This window comes from Squalius cephalus, assembly GCF_949319135.1.
Source record: "Squalius cephalus genome assembly, chromosome: 13".
Lineage (NCBI taxonomy): Eukaryota > Metazoa > Chordata > Actinopteri > Cypriniformes > Leuciscidae > Squalius > Squalius cephalus.
In genome coordinates, this window is record NC_137134.1 from 36,627,187 (window position 1) to 36,643,602 (window position 16,416).

Below are 16,416 nucleotides of genomic sequence, written 5' to 3' on the forward strand. Positions count from 1 at the left end.
CCATTTTAATGTTAATAAGCAATTCCTTTATTAAGTTTTACACTATAAAAAAAAACACACACACACACAGACGAGCAGTATTATAAGCAAATCTGCACAATTGTGTACATTTTGGGGGCGCTATTTTCTTTCCCGCCGCAAAAATACAAACCTCAACGGTCGCGCAAGCAGTCAGGAGGACGAGCATCATGACGAAGCCCAGCGAAGATCGAAGTCATCGATTATTTCTGTTTAAAGTTGCCCATTCTGATCTGGAATTCACTCCTGAAGGAAACATTAAAGTTATTTAAGTAATTTGGCGTTAAAAACAGCTTTTTGGGTGGAGATGAACTACATGATCATTACGGGCGCTTCTTGTTGGTGAGTAGCCTACGTATTAAGTTAAATTTTTACATTTGTTCGAAGACTAAGTGGCAAAGTTTTATTAGTTAAAGGGTTTTCTGTTATACAAAGGCTTTCATCCAAGATTTTCATCTTCATTTCATAAAAACGAAATTCAATTTCGGCTCAAGCTGTGGTGGGTATAGGCTACGCTAAGTTATAGGCCTATTTGTCGTGACCTTTTTTAAAGTTTGAGTTTTAACGATTTAGTCATCTGTACTAGTAACTCTTAAACGTTCTTTATTTTATTAAGATAAGTTTCTATGTCTATGTTTCTATGTTACTTGTTCTTGAGCAAGTTGTCGAATAGCGAGCTCAATCTCAAGATAAGTTATCCCATTAGGCCCACACAACAAACCAAAAATATTTATTTTTGTTTTTCTTATGTAAATTGATGAGTTTTTAACTTGGGTGTCAGTATTATCCTTGTCAGATCAGCCGAAGTGCAGTTTCCAGCACACAAACATCTTTCAACCTTAATTTAACGTAGCCTAAATTATGTGTTTTCGTTTACTAATATATATATATATATATATGTATGTATATATATATATATATATATATATATATAGTTATAGTTATTGTTATTACAGCAGGCTTTCTTGGATATTAGCATTGATGCATGTTTAAGTAAAGCTTATTTTGCTCAGTAGATCAAATTGCAACCTTTGATCTCAGAACTCTTGATCTTGAGCTGTCAAAACCTCTGTCAGTTTGTGAAAACCATTAATATTGAGTGAAAAATTAATCACTGTTTCAAAATCAAAGTAAAAAATGACCTTAATCCAATAGAATTATTGGTGCTATAAGCATTAACATACCGGTAGGCTATAAATCTTTGGGTTGTTGCGCCACCTAGTGGTTGTTTAATACCAAACTCATTCCAAAAACGTTTCTCTGTAAAGATAGCTTGACTTGTTCTTTAGGCTACAGTTTTTAACAACTGTCTATAGGTCTGGGACTCCAGTGTTTAAGTTCAGGGACATTATGCTATTCTTTATAAGTTGCATTCATGTAGGCCTAAGTTCATACGTTGTTCATGTATTTTTTCTCTTCTCAAAGGGGAGCTCCCTGTTGGGACATTGAGTATCTGTTGGAGGTGAGTATTTTTTTAGTTAGTCTTCATGCGTTGACTGCTGAGATTTATAGTAATGGATATACAGTGAACATGTTTTTAGTAATGCAGTACTGATACTGTTACAACACAAAATGTGTTGCGCAAAAGAGACCATCATGCGAGCATTGGTGGTTCAGTGGTAGAATTCTCGCCTGCCACGCGGGAGGCCCGGGTTCGATTCCCGGCCAATGCAGTAGATCTTTTTGAAGATCTTTTACACACTTAAAAACAAATGCTTTTTTTATTTGTGTTCAAGTGTGTGGTGTTGAGACTTGTAAACAGTGGTCAATGTTCTGACCGCTCATTAATCCATAAATCACGTCACTGTATGGGACTTTCTATTGAGATCCCATTACATTTACTGTTCTAACAACAAATATTTGATCAAATTGCATGTTAAGTTACATATTGTGCTAATTTCTATTTCAGACCCTGATTAGAAATAACGAGCGCTTCAAAGTAAGAGATTCAGATCAGGAGCCCCCAACATAAGAAGTGCCGCAATACAACCTTAAGGTAAGATTTGAGTTAAAACAGTGTTATGTTGTCACTATAACACTGCAAAACTTGCTCTGCCTATTTTTTTTTTATATCACAACAAAATCTTTAAACAAGTTAAAATCAGACATTGAAGACAGTAACCCTAGTGTTGAAACAAATGGGCTGTGTGAAGCTCACATCATCACTCCTCGTTAGTATAGTGGTAAGTATCCCCGCCTGTCACGCGGGAGACCGGGGTTCGATTCCCCGACGGGGAGATTACACTTTTTCTCCATGTGTATTCACAGGAGAACTCTCGTTTTTAGACTTCTCTTTGTATATATAAACCTACGATCACTGAAAAATAACAAATTGTTTCATTTTTACATTAAAGATAAAATCTCACTAGTAGATCAGTTTACTTAAGAAAAGAAAAAGATACTTGCTACTCTTTTACTTGACTTGTTTTTCTAGCAATTTTCCCACTGACTTTAAAGAAGTAACTTTAAAAGTACTTGGGAGGCAAAAAAAAAAAGTACTTGGACATGGGGTGGCCGATCTTCCCATAATTTCATATCACAATCTTATAAGAAACAATCACAATCCACGATCTGAAACGCATTCTTCCCAATTATGCAAATCTGGCACTTCTGCTACCATTTTGTGGCCGAGTTGCTGTTGTTCCCAATTGCTTCCACTTTGTTATGATACCACTAACAGTTGACCGTGGAATATTTAGTAGTGTGGAAATTTCACGAATGGACTTATATTGCACATATATATATATATATATATATATATATATATATATATATATATATATATATATATATGAATTAATATTTAAATAATCTGAAACAAATTAAATCTTTAAACTAAGACTTGTAACTTGTAACTTCTTGATTCTGTAATTGTATTATAGTATATTTCATAATTTGTTTTTTTTTTTTTTTTTTTTTTGAAAAAATATGAATAAAAAGAAAGTGTAGCCAACTGGGCACTCAGGAATCATATTTTTTCAAATAAAGACAAGGTAACTCTAATTTTACATTCAGCACAGGGAAAATTACACGAATATGACAATGGGCAACTTATGGAAGCTTGTTTCCGCCACTGAATAATAAATAAATAATAATAATTGCGACTTTTTATCTCACAATTCTGACTTTTTTTCTCACAATTGCGATATATCAAGTCAGAATTGTGACTTTTTTTCTCAGAATTGCGAGATATGAAGTCAGAATTGTGAGAAATAAAGTCGCAATTCTGAGAAATAAAGTCGCAATTGCGAGATATAAAGTCAGAATTGCATGATATAAAGTCGCAATTGCGTGTTATAAAGTCAGAATTGTGAGATACAAACTATTCTGAGGTAAAAAAAAAAATCTGTCTTTTTTTCCTTAGAATTGGACTTTACATCTCACAATTGTGAGTTTATATCTCACAATTCTGAGAAAAGATGTCAGAATTGCGAGATATAAACTCGCAATTATGTGTTATAAAGTCAGAATTGCGTGATATAAAGTCGCAATTGCGAGAAAAAAAGTCAGAATTCTGACTTTATAACACTCAATTCTGACTTTATAACACGCAATTGCGAGTTTATTTCACGCAATTATGACTTTATATCTCGCAATTCTGACTTTATAACACGCAATTGCGACTTTATTTCACGCAATTATGACTTTATATCTCACAATTCTGAGAAATAAAGTCAGAATTGCGAGATGTACACTCGCAATTGTGAGATAAAAAGTCGCAATTATCTTTTAAAATGTTTTATTTTGTGGCGGAAACAAGCTTCCATAGCAACTAAATATAGCGCAGCATAGTTTAAAATCAGGAGTTTAAAGTTTGTCCATCGTGTGTTCCACAGATTAACACGTTCATGCATGCTACAAATGCACACTTCAGAATATCTGATGCAAGGTGTGTAAAATTAAATGTTTATTAGATATTCAAAGATTTATTTTAATTATATAAATACGCTTTTGCTGAATGCTGATGGTAAATTAGAAAGTATTATAGCATTTGCCTTTCTGTTACTAATAATATAAAATAAATACTTTTTCGTATATAGTTTACTTTCTTTGTTTAACAGTTCTATCCAGTAATGTATTAGACAAAACTGAGACCATAAGCTAATGAAGACGGATAATAGGAGCACTGTGTGCTCAGCAACGTCAAAATAAAAGTCAGACGCGCCATCAAAATAAAAGTCCTGCTATTATGATGAGATATCAGATCGTGATCTCTACGATTCACTTGAAAAGTAGATCGTTGGCGTCTTTCAAGATCGATCACCATATAAAATCGTCAGATCGCCCACCCCTATTTGGACATCAGTAGTTTAAAACAACACTACTGTGTTATTTTTGACCACTGATTTTTGTGTTTGTTCTCCCAGGCCGGTTAGCTCAGTTGGTTAGAGCGTGGTGCTAATAACGCCAAGGTCGCGGGTTCGATCCCCGTACTGGCCAGTGTTTTTGTCTCTGCGACTTTTTGATTTGTGAAATTCTCATTTACAATAATACGAGGTAGAATTGAACAGGTCATGTGTGATTTTACTGGAAACTCAGTAACGCTTTACAAGGTTTTATTTGTTAACATTAGCTAATGCAGTAAACTAATAATGAGAAATATTTTTTACATCATTTATTAATCTCGTTTTATTTTTAATTTTCTGCTTTCTGTTTTCGTTTTAATTTATTTTGAGTTCGATAATTTTGTTGTGTTTTTGTCATTTTTGTTTTTTGATTTGTCTGTATAGCTTTTATTATTTTTTTATTTCAATTTGAGCTATTTTAGTATTATCAAATACTATAAATATACTTTAGTATTAATTAATATTTTGAATTGAAATGAGTTTTAGTTAATTTCACGTTTCTTTATTTTCGAGAAATAATTTGTATTTTTGAGATATGTTGTCTTGGCAGTTAGCTAAAATAAAATAAGTTTTATATTATATATTTTTTTTATATTTTATTGGTTACAATTTACAATAAGGTTCATTTGAAAACATTAGTTAACTACCTTAGTTTACATGAACTAAGAATAAACAATACTTCTACGGCATTTATTAATCTTAGGTAATATTAATTTCAACATTTACTAATGCATTTTTAAAATCAAAGGTTGTATTTGTTAACATTAGTTAATGCACTGTGAACTAACATAAAACACACTATGAACAGCTGGATTTTTAATATTAATAAATACTGTAACAAATGTATTGCTCATTGTTAATTAATGTTAATTAATATGTTAACTAATGAAACTTATTGTGAAGTGTTACCATTTTATTTTTATTTCAAGTAACAGAAATGTGTTTTTTTTTTAATGGTTTTAGTTAAGAGAGCCACTAGGTGGCAGTGTTTATCAGTAAACCATAAAACAATGCCAAATGCTTAAGTAGAAATGTCAGAATTTTGCTCTGGTCATTTTCCACAGACTGGAACATCAAACAACATAAGCGAATCTCATTGATTCTGCAAAACAAAAAATCTTGCCCCGTGTGAGGCTCGAACTCACGACCTTCAGATTATGAGACTGACGCGCTGCCTACTGCGCCAACGAGGCCTGATGTCCAAGTAAGCAGTGTCTCCTCATGTTACACGAGCTGCTGATTTTCCAACTAAATCAGGTAAGGCTGAGTTTTTATTTCAGCTACAGTTATACATCATAGATTTATGTGCACATCTACTACAATCTCTAAAGCTAGTTTGTGCAAAAATATTTGAGAAACAATTTAAAACAATGAGATCCATGCGCTTCCACTAGAGGGAGCCAAAGCGAACGCCCACTTTTCAAAGGTGGCCTTGAACAGGTCAGTGTGTTTTTCCAACCTAAGGTTTGTGTCAAAAATCCCCTTTTGATAAGAACACGGCATCTCCGTGTGCCACGTTATCACATGCTGTGAGCAAATACAGCGTTAGTGAGCTCGTGTCTTTCTCTCTGTTCAGCACAGCTAGCTGTGCACTACACCGTTTGAAACATCATGTCAGGGCTTAATGCCTCGCTGGGCTACTTCATAACTATAGTAGGTGTGAGTGCGGTGGGAAGGGTGATGCTTGCACGATCGAGGCTGCGATGGACTTTCCTGACCGAGTTTATCGCCGCATTCGCGCTCGCCGCATGTCGACTTGAAGTGGACACCATTGCGGAGGTCGGTCAGTGGGCCGGGGCGCTTGGGCCTGACGTGGCCATCACTATGCTTTTCCTATCCATCACTATCCACGGCATCATCATGCAAGGCGTAAGTGGAAATCCATCGGTGACGTTAATGGGAATCCTCCAGAAAGACATCGGCGCAGTGGCAGGCGTCCTCAGCGTCGCGGCGCAGTTACTCGGCGCGCACTTCGCACTCGTAGTCGCCGGAAAGTACTGGGAAATGGAGCTGACTGACATGCACATGATCAAGAATCTGATGATGTCCGAGTGCAGTACGTCACTGCGGGTCTCGGCGCTACAGGGAGCGCTAGCCGAAGCCCTCGGCGCCGTGACCTTTCACCTGGTTTACCTCGTCCTGAAGAGCCGCTCGCAGCTGCTGACGATTCCAATATTCGCTGTGCTGCTGACGTTCATCGCATACGCAGGTGGGTTTGCTGTCGGACAGTTGTGGTCGGAATGATTACATTTAAAATGCATATATCAAATATTGTACATTTAAATGCGTGTATTAAATAGAAATTGTCGATTTAAAATGCATATTTAAAAAAAATATTTTGTAATTTCTATTAAATACAAATGCATATGTGACCCTGGACCACAAAACCAGTCTTATGGGTAAATTTTTTTTAAATTGAGATTTATACATCATCTGAAAGCTGAATAAATAAGCTTTCCATTGATGTAAGGTTTGTTATGGATGTATGGTTTGGCCGAGATACAACTATTTGAAAATCTGGAATCTGAGGGTGCAAAAAAATCTAAATATTGAGAAAGTCGCCTTTAAAGTTGTTCAATTCTGTTGCAATTGTGCTGCATTCACTCACAAAAATATATTTTTTATATATTTACAGTAGGAAATTTACAAAATATCTTCATGGAACATGATCTTTACTTAATATCCTAATGATTTTTGGCATAAAAGAAAAATCGATAATTTTGACCCATACAATGCCACAAATATTGGCTATTGCCACAAATATACCCGTGCGACTTATGACTGGTTTTGTGGTCCAGGGTCACATATTTGTAGATTTAAAATGCATATATTAAATAAAGCTTGTAGGATTTTTAAATGCACATTCATTTAAAAATTGTGGATTTAAAATGCATATATAAAATAATGACTGTGCAATTAAAATGCATATTTTACACAAGGATTATATACACAAGGAATATATTAAATAAAAAAATGTAGATTTTAAATGCATATATTAAAATATATACATTTAGATTTCAAATGCATATGTTAAATAAGGATTGCATTTTAAATTTAAATATTGAAGATTACAAATGCATATATTACATTAAAAATTGTAGATTTCAAATGCATTAATCAAATAATGACAGCAATTAAAATGCAAATATTTAATAAGGATTGTAGCTTTCAAATGCATGTATTATATAAAATAGTTACTGCAATTTAACTGCATAGTTTACAAAAGTATGAAGATATTTAATAAGGATTGTAGATTTCAAATGCATTTATTTAGGGGGAGGCTAGCACAAAATAAATTGCATATTTTATAATACACACTAAAGTTTTGTGTTACTCTGGAGAACATCTTGAGGTACAATGGCAATGATTTGGTGAAGTGTTATTTTTAATGCCTTCATCCTCACAAACTTCTCTCTCACACTAGGAAACAACTACACGTCTGGATATGTGAATCCGTCCCTCGCTTATGCGCTAACATTCACCTGTCCTGGACACTCTTTCTTAGCGTATTCTCTCGTTTACTGGCTCGGGCCTCTTATTGGTAAGTCCTTGTAAATTTCAGAAATATTCATAAAATACCAAGTATTCAAATAATGCATTCAAACTTTTTAGTCAATGTGATGAATTTTACTGTTTAAATGCCATACACCATGTATTTTCCAGGCATGAGTCTTGCGCTCTTCCTGTATTTGGGAAACATCCCACTGCTGTTCAGCAGGAATCTACTTTACTCCAAGAAGGCACGTTTCCGGGTGCCCAAGGGAAAAACTTCTGAAGACTGACAGACATAAAAAACAGCACTGATATGGACTCTTTGTAAACCATACTTTACCGTCACAAAACATATTATGGTTAAACGTTAAATCTGTTTGACTGGTTTAAGTTGCAACAAACCCCTAAAGTTACGAAAAACACTGTTCATCACATCAGACGTCTACTGTAATTTATCCTGTTACACTGAGTAAAAATGTTGAGTTTGTTCTACTGTTGTCAGATGTGAATTTTCTTCTAACACCTATGAGCCAAAGAACAGTCAAGCCTGCTTAAGTAATATATTATTTAATAGATAGCAAAAATATTTAATGAGCAGGTGGCACTAGGGCTGTGCAATTAATTGAATTTCGATTTCGATTCCCAACGATAACCAAAATACTAAAATCAAATAAAAAATATTATTTTGCCATATTCTGTTTTGCAAGGACGCTCTTTTTTTGTCTTGTGTTTTGAATGACACGCGCACATCCGCACCTCAATATATGTTAAAATTTAGATTTTTTTAAAGAATTGTTGAAAGGTGTCTTAACAAAAGTTCCCAAAGACACGTGAAATAATCGTGTTACATGATCGTGATTTCAATTCTGACCAAAATTATTGTGATTATGATTTTTCCCATAATCGAGCAGCCCTAGGTGGCACTATACTTTAGGACCTGTTTGCTAATGAAAAAGAGAGGGAGACTAAGGGAAAAAGATAATTGCAAATAAAAGTACAAGGTTGTGTATAAATGGCACTTTCACAAAACATTGCAACTATGCCACATTGTAATAATAGCTACAATAAAAAAAAAAAGTTAGTCTTCCAAAACTGCTGATCTTCATTCCGGCCTGTTTAGAGAAAATAGAATAAACCAAATCTCATCAATTTAAGAATGCATTTGCAAAACACAATTAAGTGCTGATAAATAAAAAAATATTAAACATTTTAACATGAAATTTGCCGAAAAAAGCTTGTCTACACTTCAAACAACAGTAGCCTTTACCACTGTTTTGCAAACTCTTGATTTATATAGATTCGTAAAATAATTGCAAAAAAAAGAGTTTTTGTACAGTTTTACAGATTATTGTCTAACTCAAGTAATTTTGAACCAAACATATATATATATATATATATTTTTTTTTTTTTTTTATTAAGTTATGCTTGTGAATGAATTATCTATTGGTAGTTTTATCTTAAAGCCCAAAGTATACTTTGTTTTTTATGCGTACGCCACGGACAAACACTATCAAATGGAATATACTTTGAAAAGCTGTGCGTTCGACCATACGCATATGCTAGGGTACGCATAAAAACAAAGTATACTTTGAGCTTCATTCTTTCTAATAACATGATTTTGTAGGTTTTAGTTATAGTTTCAGTTAACTACGAAAACCTGCTTAAAGGATTAGTTCACTTTAAAAAAAAATGTTTGCTGATAATTTACTCACCCCGATGTCATCCAAGATATCCATGTTTTTCTTTCTTCAGTCGAAAAGAAATGAAGGTTTTTGAGGAAAATATTCCAGGATTTTTCTACACAGAATGGACTTAAATGGCAACCAACTATTCCAATGTTCAAAGAAGGTTCAAATGTACGTCTTAATGCAGCTTCAAAGTCTCGACACGATTCCAGTCGAGAAATAAGAGTCTTATCTCGCGAAACGATCGGTCATTTTAAAAAAAAAAACAAAAAAAACCAAAAACAAATATATATATATATATATATATATATATATATATATATATATTAGGGGTGTGCAAAGCAGCCGGTATTTGTATCTGTATTTGTATTTGTTGAGGGGGGAAAAGTATTTGTATTTGTTTTCGAGTAAAATTCAAAATAGGTGTAAAAATCCAGTTTTTTTGCGTTACACTTCTAATTTACGTTATTGTGTAAGTATTCTTTAATTATATCCATTATAATAATTATGGATATGCAATATTGGTTGATGTTTTTCCATTAATCCAGCAATGAACATGTAACAAGGAACGTTACCTACGAACTTAATGTTACTCTGTCAACAGCCTATTGTCTAAATTACCGAGCTAACAGAGCTAACTAGTGTTGTCACGGTACCAAAATTTCAGTATTCGGTACCAATATCAGTGAAAATCCACGGTTCTCTGTACCAATTTCGGTACCAAAGCTTAATTTAGATTAAATTTACATATATTAAAGTGTATATCACGGTTACAAAGATGGAAACTGTAGTATTAAAAACACTTTACAATAAGATTCCATTTGTTAGATAACATTAGATAAAATGACCTAACAATAAACAATAGTTATATACTGTCACAATTATTCTCCTTGGGGTTAATTTAAAAATAATTTTTTTAAATTAAAAGTTAACATTGTTTATGTTAACATTATTTAATGCACAATGAATGAAGTGAACAAACATGACCAATCAAGTGTTTGTATTAAATAACATTCACAAACATGAATTAATGTTGTAAAAATATATTGTTCACTCAATGTGTTGATGTTAGATAACGCATTAAGTAATGTTAATGAAAGGTATCTTATTGTAGTGTTACCAAACTATACAGGAGATAAAGAGTGTTTTATTTGACTTGACTGTACTTTTATTTAATCCAAAACTGCATTCATATTTAATTTTAAAAGGGCTTTTTAAACCTGCTTAGAGTTATCCAGCCAAGAATAAGCCTAGAACTGCTTTTCTGGCGGACTGATATTAATGACATAATGACGGCTTTTTATTTAATTTCTCATCTCCATAAATATATCTAAAGCTAATGCAGAGCTAGAAATCAATTAATTCTTTGCTGATACTTCCTCGTCATCATGGAGAGCGCAGTTCGCACCGCTTTCTCCTTTCCACAAGCACTTGTTCTCTCGTGGCGTCTGTCGTTACTATGCAACATGGACATAGGCGCGCCTGGAAAAACGAGCGCGCCGCTCGCTTCTATTATAAGCGCGCTTGCCGCGCGCCTACATTTGAAATCTGCACGCGCAAAAAAAACGCGCTATGTGAACGCCCGCTTATGACAACGTGACATTAGCCTAATCCAAAAATATTTCCATATGTGGCTCTTTCCTCCTTTCTTATCAACAAGTGGATTTACAGCCACCACATCAGCAGCACCGCCGGTCGCCATGTCTCATGAGGAAACGCAGCTTTTTGATATAAAGGTTTTCTTGTTCCCGAATACAAATATTTTTAAAGTATTTGTTCGAAATAAGTATTCGGAAAAAACACATTATTTGTACCTTTCCGAATACCGTATTCGGGTTCGGCTCCACCCGTAATATATATATATATATATATATATATATATATATATATATATATATATATATGCCCATCTTGTCCCATCTCTGAGATGTGCCACGTATTATGTCATCCCGTTGGTAAGGTCACGAACAAAATAAAAATAATAATAATAATAATAAATTAAAACAAAGATGTCGGACGATTTTGAAGTTGGAGGAGAAAATGAGATGACATTTTTCGCCCTTCCCTTCCTTTCTGAACCGGAGCACACAGACAAATAACTTAGATGACGCGACGCGTGACCTTTCCAACGTGATGACGCAATACGTGGCGCATCTCAGAGATGGTACACGATGAGCATTTGTGATTTTTTATTTTATTTTTTTTTTTAGAAAATGACCGATCGTTTTGCGAGATAAGACCCGTATTTCTCGACTGGGATCGTGTCGAGACTTTGAAGCTGCATTGAGATGGACATTTGAACCTTCTTTGAACATTGCTATAGTTGGTTGCCATTGAAGTCCATTCTGTGTAGAAAAATCCTGGAATGTTTTCCTCAAAAACCTTCATTTCTTTTCGACTGAAGAAAGAAAAACATGGATATCTTGGATGACATCGGGGTGAGTAAATTATCCACAAACAGTTTTTTGAAGGTGAACTAATCCTTTAACCCTCTGGGGTCTAAGGTGTTTTTGGGGTCCTTGAGATGTTCTGACATGCCCTGACATTTTTGCTTTTTTCAGTTGCTTATAAACATATTAATGGCAAAAAAAAAATTACACACTATTTAGCACAAACAGGGCTACCATGAAATGTGAGCAACAAGAATGTACATGTCTGCATTTTTGAGAGAATAATGTTTATGCGTGGTTATTGAAAAAACTAAAAACTAAAGTTTCTGAAATAAGGCCATAAAACACATTCTAAATATGTGCCAATAAGACTTTTGTCTAATGGATGTCATCGCCTAGTGTTTTTTCTTCAAAATAAAGTGAAAATCACCCTGCCTTATCATTCACATAACACAATACATTGATTTGAATTTTGCAAAGCACTTTCTGTTTGGAAAGGCCATATGCGGAGTGGGCGTCAACGATCATGCATATTTAGTGGTTCACACCTGGAGACAATGGGGCCCGCATACTTAATGAGCCATTCATTCAGGTGAGTCACTGAGCCACAAGAATGCAAGAGCAACAGTTGGAAGCATCTCAATTCTTTTTTATTTTTCCTCATATTGTGCTTGCAATTTGGCCTATAATATCCAAGGAAAACATGTCTAGTAATTGTGCAGTTAATTCTCATACTGTATTTTCAGTTTTGGAATATTTATGCTCTCCCCAAATTTGTCAATAATAAAACACAATAAAAGTTATTTAAAGAAAAGGCTTATATTTACCTTTTAATAGTTTGTTTACATCTACCTTATAAATATATATTTTTATTAAAAAGGTTACAATTACAACAACAATTCAAGTGTAATCTTTCTTTGTAAAAACTAAAGTATACATTTTATCATACATATTTCAAAGTTAAGGATTTGATTGATTATTTGATAACTTTATTTTTGACAAAACATATTATATTTAACATAAGCAAATATTGGCAAACAAAAGCTTATTTGAGGTGGCAAATATTTTACATTAAAAATGTATAATCTATCCAAAACTAATCAACGAAATGTTGTCTTTCATATGTCTGTAACATAGGTCTTTCATTTTTATTATAAGAAATATAAATGTTAATTTGCAGTTTAAATCCAGGAAATTTGTTAATGAAAAAAATATTAAAATTAAGATACAATTGATACAAAACGGAATTCGTTTTAAAGAAAGGATTTGTACTTTCTGTTTTGAGGTCTCTGTGAAAGTTTGAAAGTCTTTTAGTGCTTTTTTTAGAGCGCTCACGTCCATAATGGAGAACTGTCACGTAATATTGTTTTTTCCTCATAAATGCGAACACGAAAAATAAAAGACAAAAGACTTTTAAGTAAAACTTACTCCGAAATTGTGTTCTCGGCGGAATTCGCTCTTCAATATGCTGCCGTTTGTCGTCTGAGTTACAATCTTCCTCTGAGGAAAAGGTGCATTCTTCCTCGCCGTCCAGAATCATCTGAAGGGCATCTTTATTACCGGAGAAGCGTTTCATACTCAAAACGCGATGAACTATCAGTAAGTCTGATGAAGAAACTTTTTATGGCATTGATCGAGGGGCGTATGCGATGCATACTAGATCATCTAACTATTTACATGTGAATCGCGCCGGGGGCGGGGCGGCCGCAGCTTATTATAGAGATAATGAAGCAGAAGGAAAAACGGTACCTCTCCTTGCTTTCAAACGGATTACATGAGTTGAAAACATTTGTTTTTTATATAAATTACTTCATTTAAAAGAGGAGATTTCAAGCTTCATAAAGACATATCTCACGTGCCTGTGTGAGAAGTAGGGCTGTCACGATGTTAGATTTTTCACACCACGGTTATTGTGGCCAAAAGAATTCACGATATCGATATATCACGATATCTATAGAATCTATGGGGGGGGGGGGGGTTATATAGTTTTTCTTTTTTACCCAACAAACATAAGGATACTGATAAACACAAGGCACATGCATTTTTACTTCTTGCGTACTCAATCTATGGCAAATTTTTGTGAAGGAAGACAAGCATGTGAAGTTTATCTGGTTTCAAACACTATCTGAAGGTTTCCTGAAGGTTTCCTGAAGAACTGAAAAGCTCTTAAACCTATTGTTGCACCAGCGCCAATAAAGTCATGCAGATAGCAGATTTGAATAAAAAAATCAAGTGCAAATACAAATACAAAAACAAGATGAGTAAAGAAACCGGGGTTATTAATTTTAATAATCACCCTTAAATATATGAACACAGAAACCCCCTGTTAACAGTTAATGTCACGTTTTCCATTCCATGATGACTAGTAAAATAATAGCCGCGTCGCGTCTATGACAACTCGAGGTATTGCACACCGGACACGCACTTTCTCAGTTTATGGCCAGCAATATCATTATGTTTAAGGACATTATGGAATTGAGATAATGTCTGTACTATGTTATGATTATACTGTACAATTAAATACAATAGTTGCTGAGTCTGTGATCTGAACACTTTTTTCTGCGCTCTGTGTCGCGGCAGGATTTTGAACAAGGTCCTGAGCCGTTGCTGGGCGCCGCGGACAGACGCCGAATAGAACCGCGCTGTGCTTCTCGTCCGGTGTGTGTACACTCATACAGAATGTGTTCGAATTTTAAAGACGTGGCGCTGCGCTTCTCGTCCGGTGTGTGACCACCTCTAAGGTGCTGTTTTCTTTGAAGCCGAAGAACTCTGTTGTTAATACTGGCGAGCTCAGCTTACTTTTTTCGGGTATGGACAGAGTGTTTCACTCTAGCTGCGCGGGCGCGGACGAGCGCTGCGTCTAGAAAACGTCAATATCGCCAATACCGGTATATTGTATTGTTCTAAATTAACACGATGTCGATATTTCATGCTTTGAATATCACGATTATCGTCAATACCGGTATATTGCGACACCCCTAGTGAGAAGTATTCGCTGAGTTATGATTCATTTTCGGACGCGTTTCAGAATGGACTACACGGACAGAGAGAAGGCAGAACTCGCTTCGTGTTTATTTTTCTTTATTTGTCGAAAAGCACAACACTATGTTTTTATTGTGAGTATACACAAAAATAATACACATTTAACAGAATCGATTGATGTATGAAACTTGTTTTGTAAAATCAAAGTCAAAAGAGTATTTTGGGTCTCAATTCAACTCATAAGGAAAAAAGCGAGCAGATCACGCCGGCGTGATCTCCGACCTCTGAGGGTTAAGTGATGAAGTGTAAAGTGGCATCAGAAATAATTTCTTTCCCATCCAGCTTGGTGAGTACTAGTAAATAATTTGTATTGTTCGTAGACTATTTTTAATCAATAAATATGCAGTTTGAAACAGTTTAAAATCTCTATTTCAATATAATTATTTAAAGATGCAGTACGGGATTTCTGAGTCGAAGTGGATCGGGCCGAGCACCAAAACACACTCGTAGCCAATCAGCTGTAAGGGGTGTGTCCACTCATGAGGGGGGAGGTGCCTGTGTCGCATAGCATGTTTGTGAAATTGGGGGCGGAGCTATCAAGAAAGGGGTGTGATCCTTTTGGGTAAGGGCGTGTTTGTTTGATGATTTTAAATATCAACAGCGTTTTTCAGAAATCGCTTTCTGCACCTTTAATGTAATGTAATTATTTATTATAAATTATGCCAGTATAAATTGGTAGTTAAAGTAGGGTTGTAAATAAAGACACATAACAACAGTTTTCTGTGGTATTACTTTGACTGAATATAAACGTACATGTTAAAATGCTGATAATGCGGTTCTACAATTATTATTATTACTACATACTTGGTTCTACAGATGCTGTGATCCGATTGGTCGTCTCTGCTCTGATGGGTGTGGCTACTGTCACTGCAGTGGTTTATGACATCAGATCTGAAGGAGTTAAATAAGACAGGAACACACCGACACCAGGAGGTTTCTAATTGAGCCTGCAGATCATAAGATCAGTGATTTGGCATTATTATTATTACTACATACTTTCTTGGTTCTGGGTTAGTGTGAACAGCAGTAGCACACAGTTAAACTAGGATATAAAGTCACACTAGGGCCTTAGTAACTACTAGTTATTGTGTAACTTTTGTTTATCTGTATACTTCAAACCACATGTATAAGTATTCATTAGTATCAGTTTTTATCACCAGAGAGACGTTAGAGTTACAGTGTGTAAAAAGCTAATCCTTTGCATCAGAATCAGTTTGTAGATTTGAATCATTGTGGCTGCTGAGTTTAAAAATCAAGATATTTTTTATATTATTTCTAGAAAAACTTGGAAAAATTAGGAAGCCTAATTTTGGCTTTGGAGTCATAAAGGTTGAGACCCACCAACTCAACTACAAGAACTTTAACTAAAAGAATATATATGCATTGGAGCTCATTAGAGACTATTTTTAATAGACTAAACAAGTGTGCAAAAAGTAAAGCAAA

General features: G+C 34.6%; 1 protein-coding gene across 1 annotated transcript; it reads left to right on the forward strand.

The window, feature by feature from the left end:
• Positions 1-5,784: 5,784 nt before the first annotated feature.
• Positions 5,785-8,346, forward strand: aqp12 (aquaporin 12). The gene is made up of 3 exons (XM_079891397.1): positions 5,785-6,573; positions 7,789-7,905; positions 8,028-8,346. The coding sequence occupies exons 1-3, from the start codon at positions 5,976-5,978 to the stop codon at positions 8,144-8,146; spliced, it is 834 nt and encodes a 277-aa protein (XP_079747523.1). The 5' UTR covers positions 5,785-5,975; the 3' UTR covers positions 8,147-8,346.
• Positions 8,347-16,416: the final 8,070 nt, after the last annotated feature.

What these genes read in the sequence shown, in the direction of transcription:
- aqp12 (XM_079891397.1), top strand. Translation starts at nt 5,976, where the DNA reads ATGTCAGGGCTTAATGCCTCGCTGGGCTACTTCATAACTATAGTAGGT. An exon ending in GACGTTCATCGCATACGCAG is followed by an intron (nt 6,574 to 7,788) that starts GTGGGTTTGCTG and finishes CTCTCACACTAG; the next exon opens with GAAACAACTACACGTCTGGA. An exon ending in CTGGCTCGGGCCTCTTATTG is followed by an intron (nt 7,906 to 8,027) that starts GTAAGTCCTTGT and finishes TGTATTTTCCAG; the next exon opens with GCATGAGTCTTGCGCTCTTC.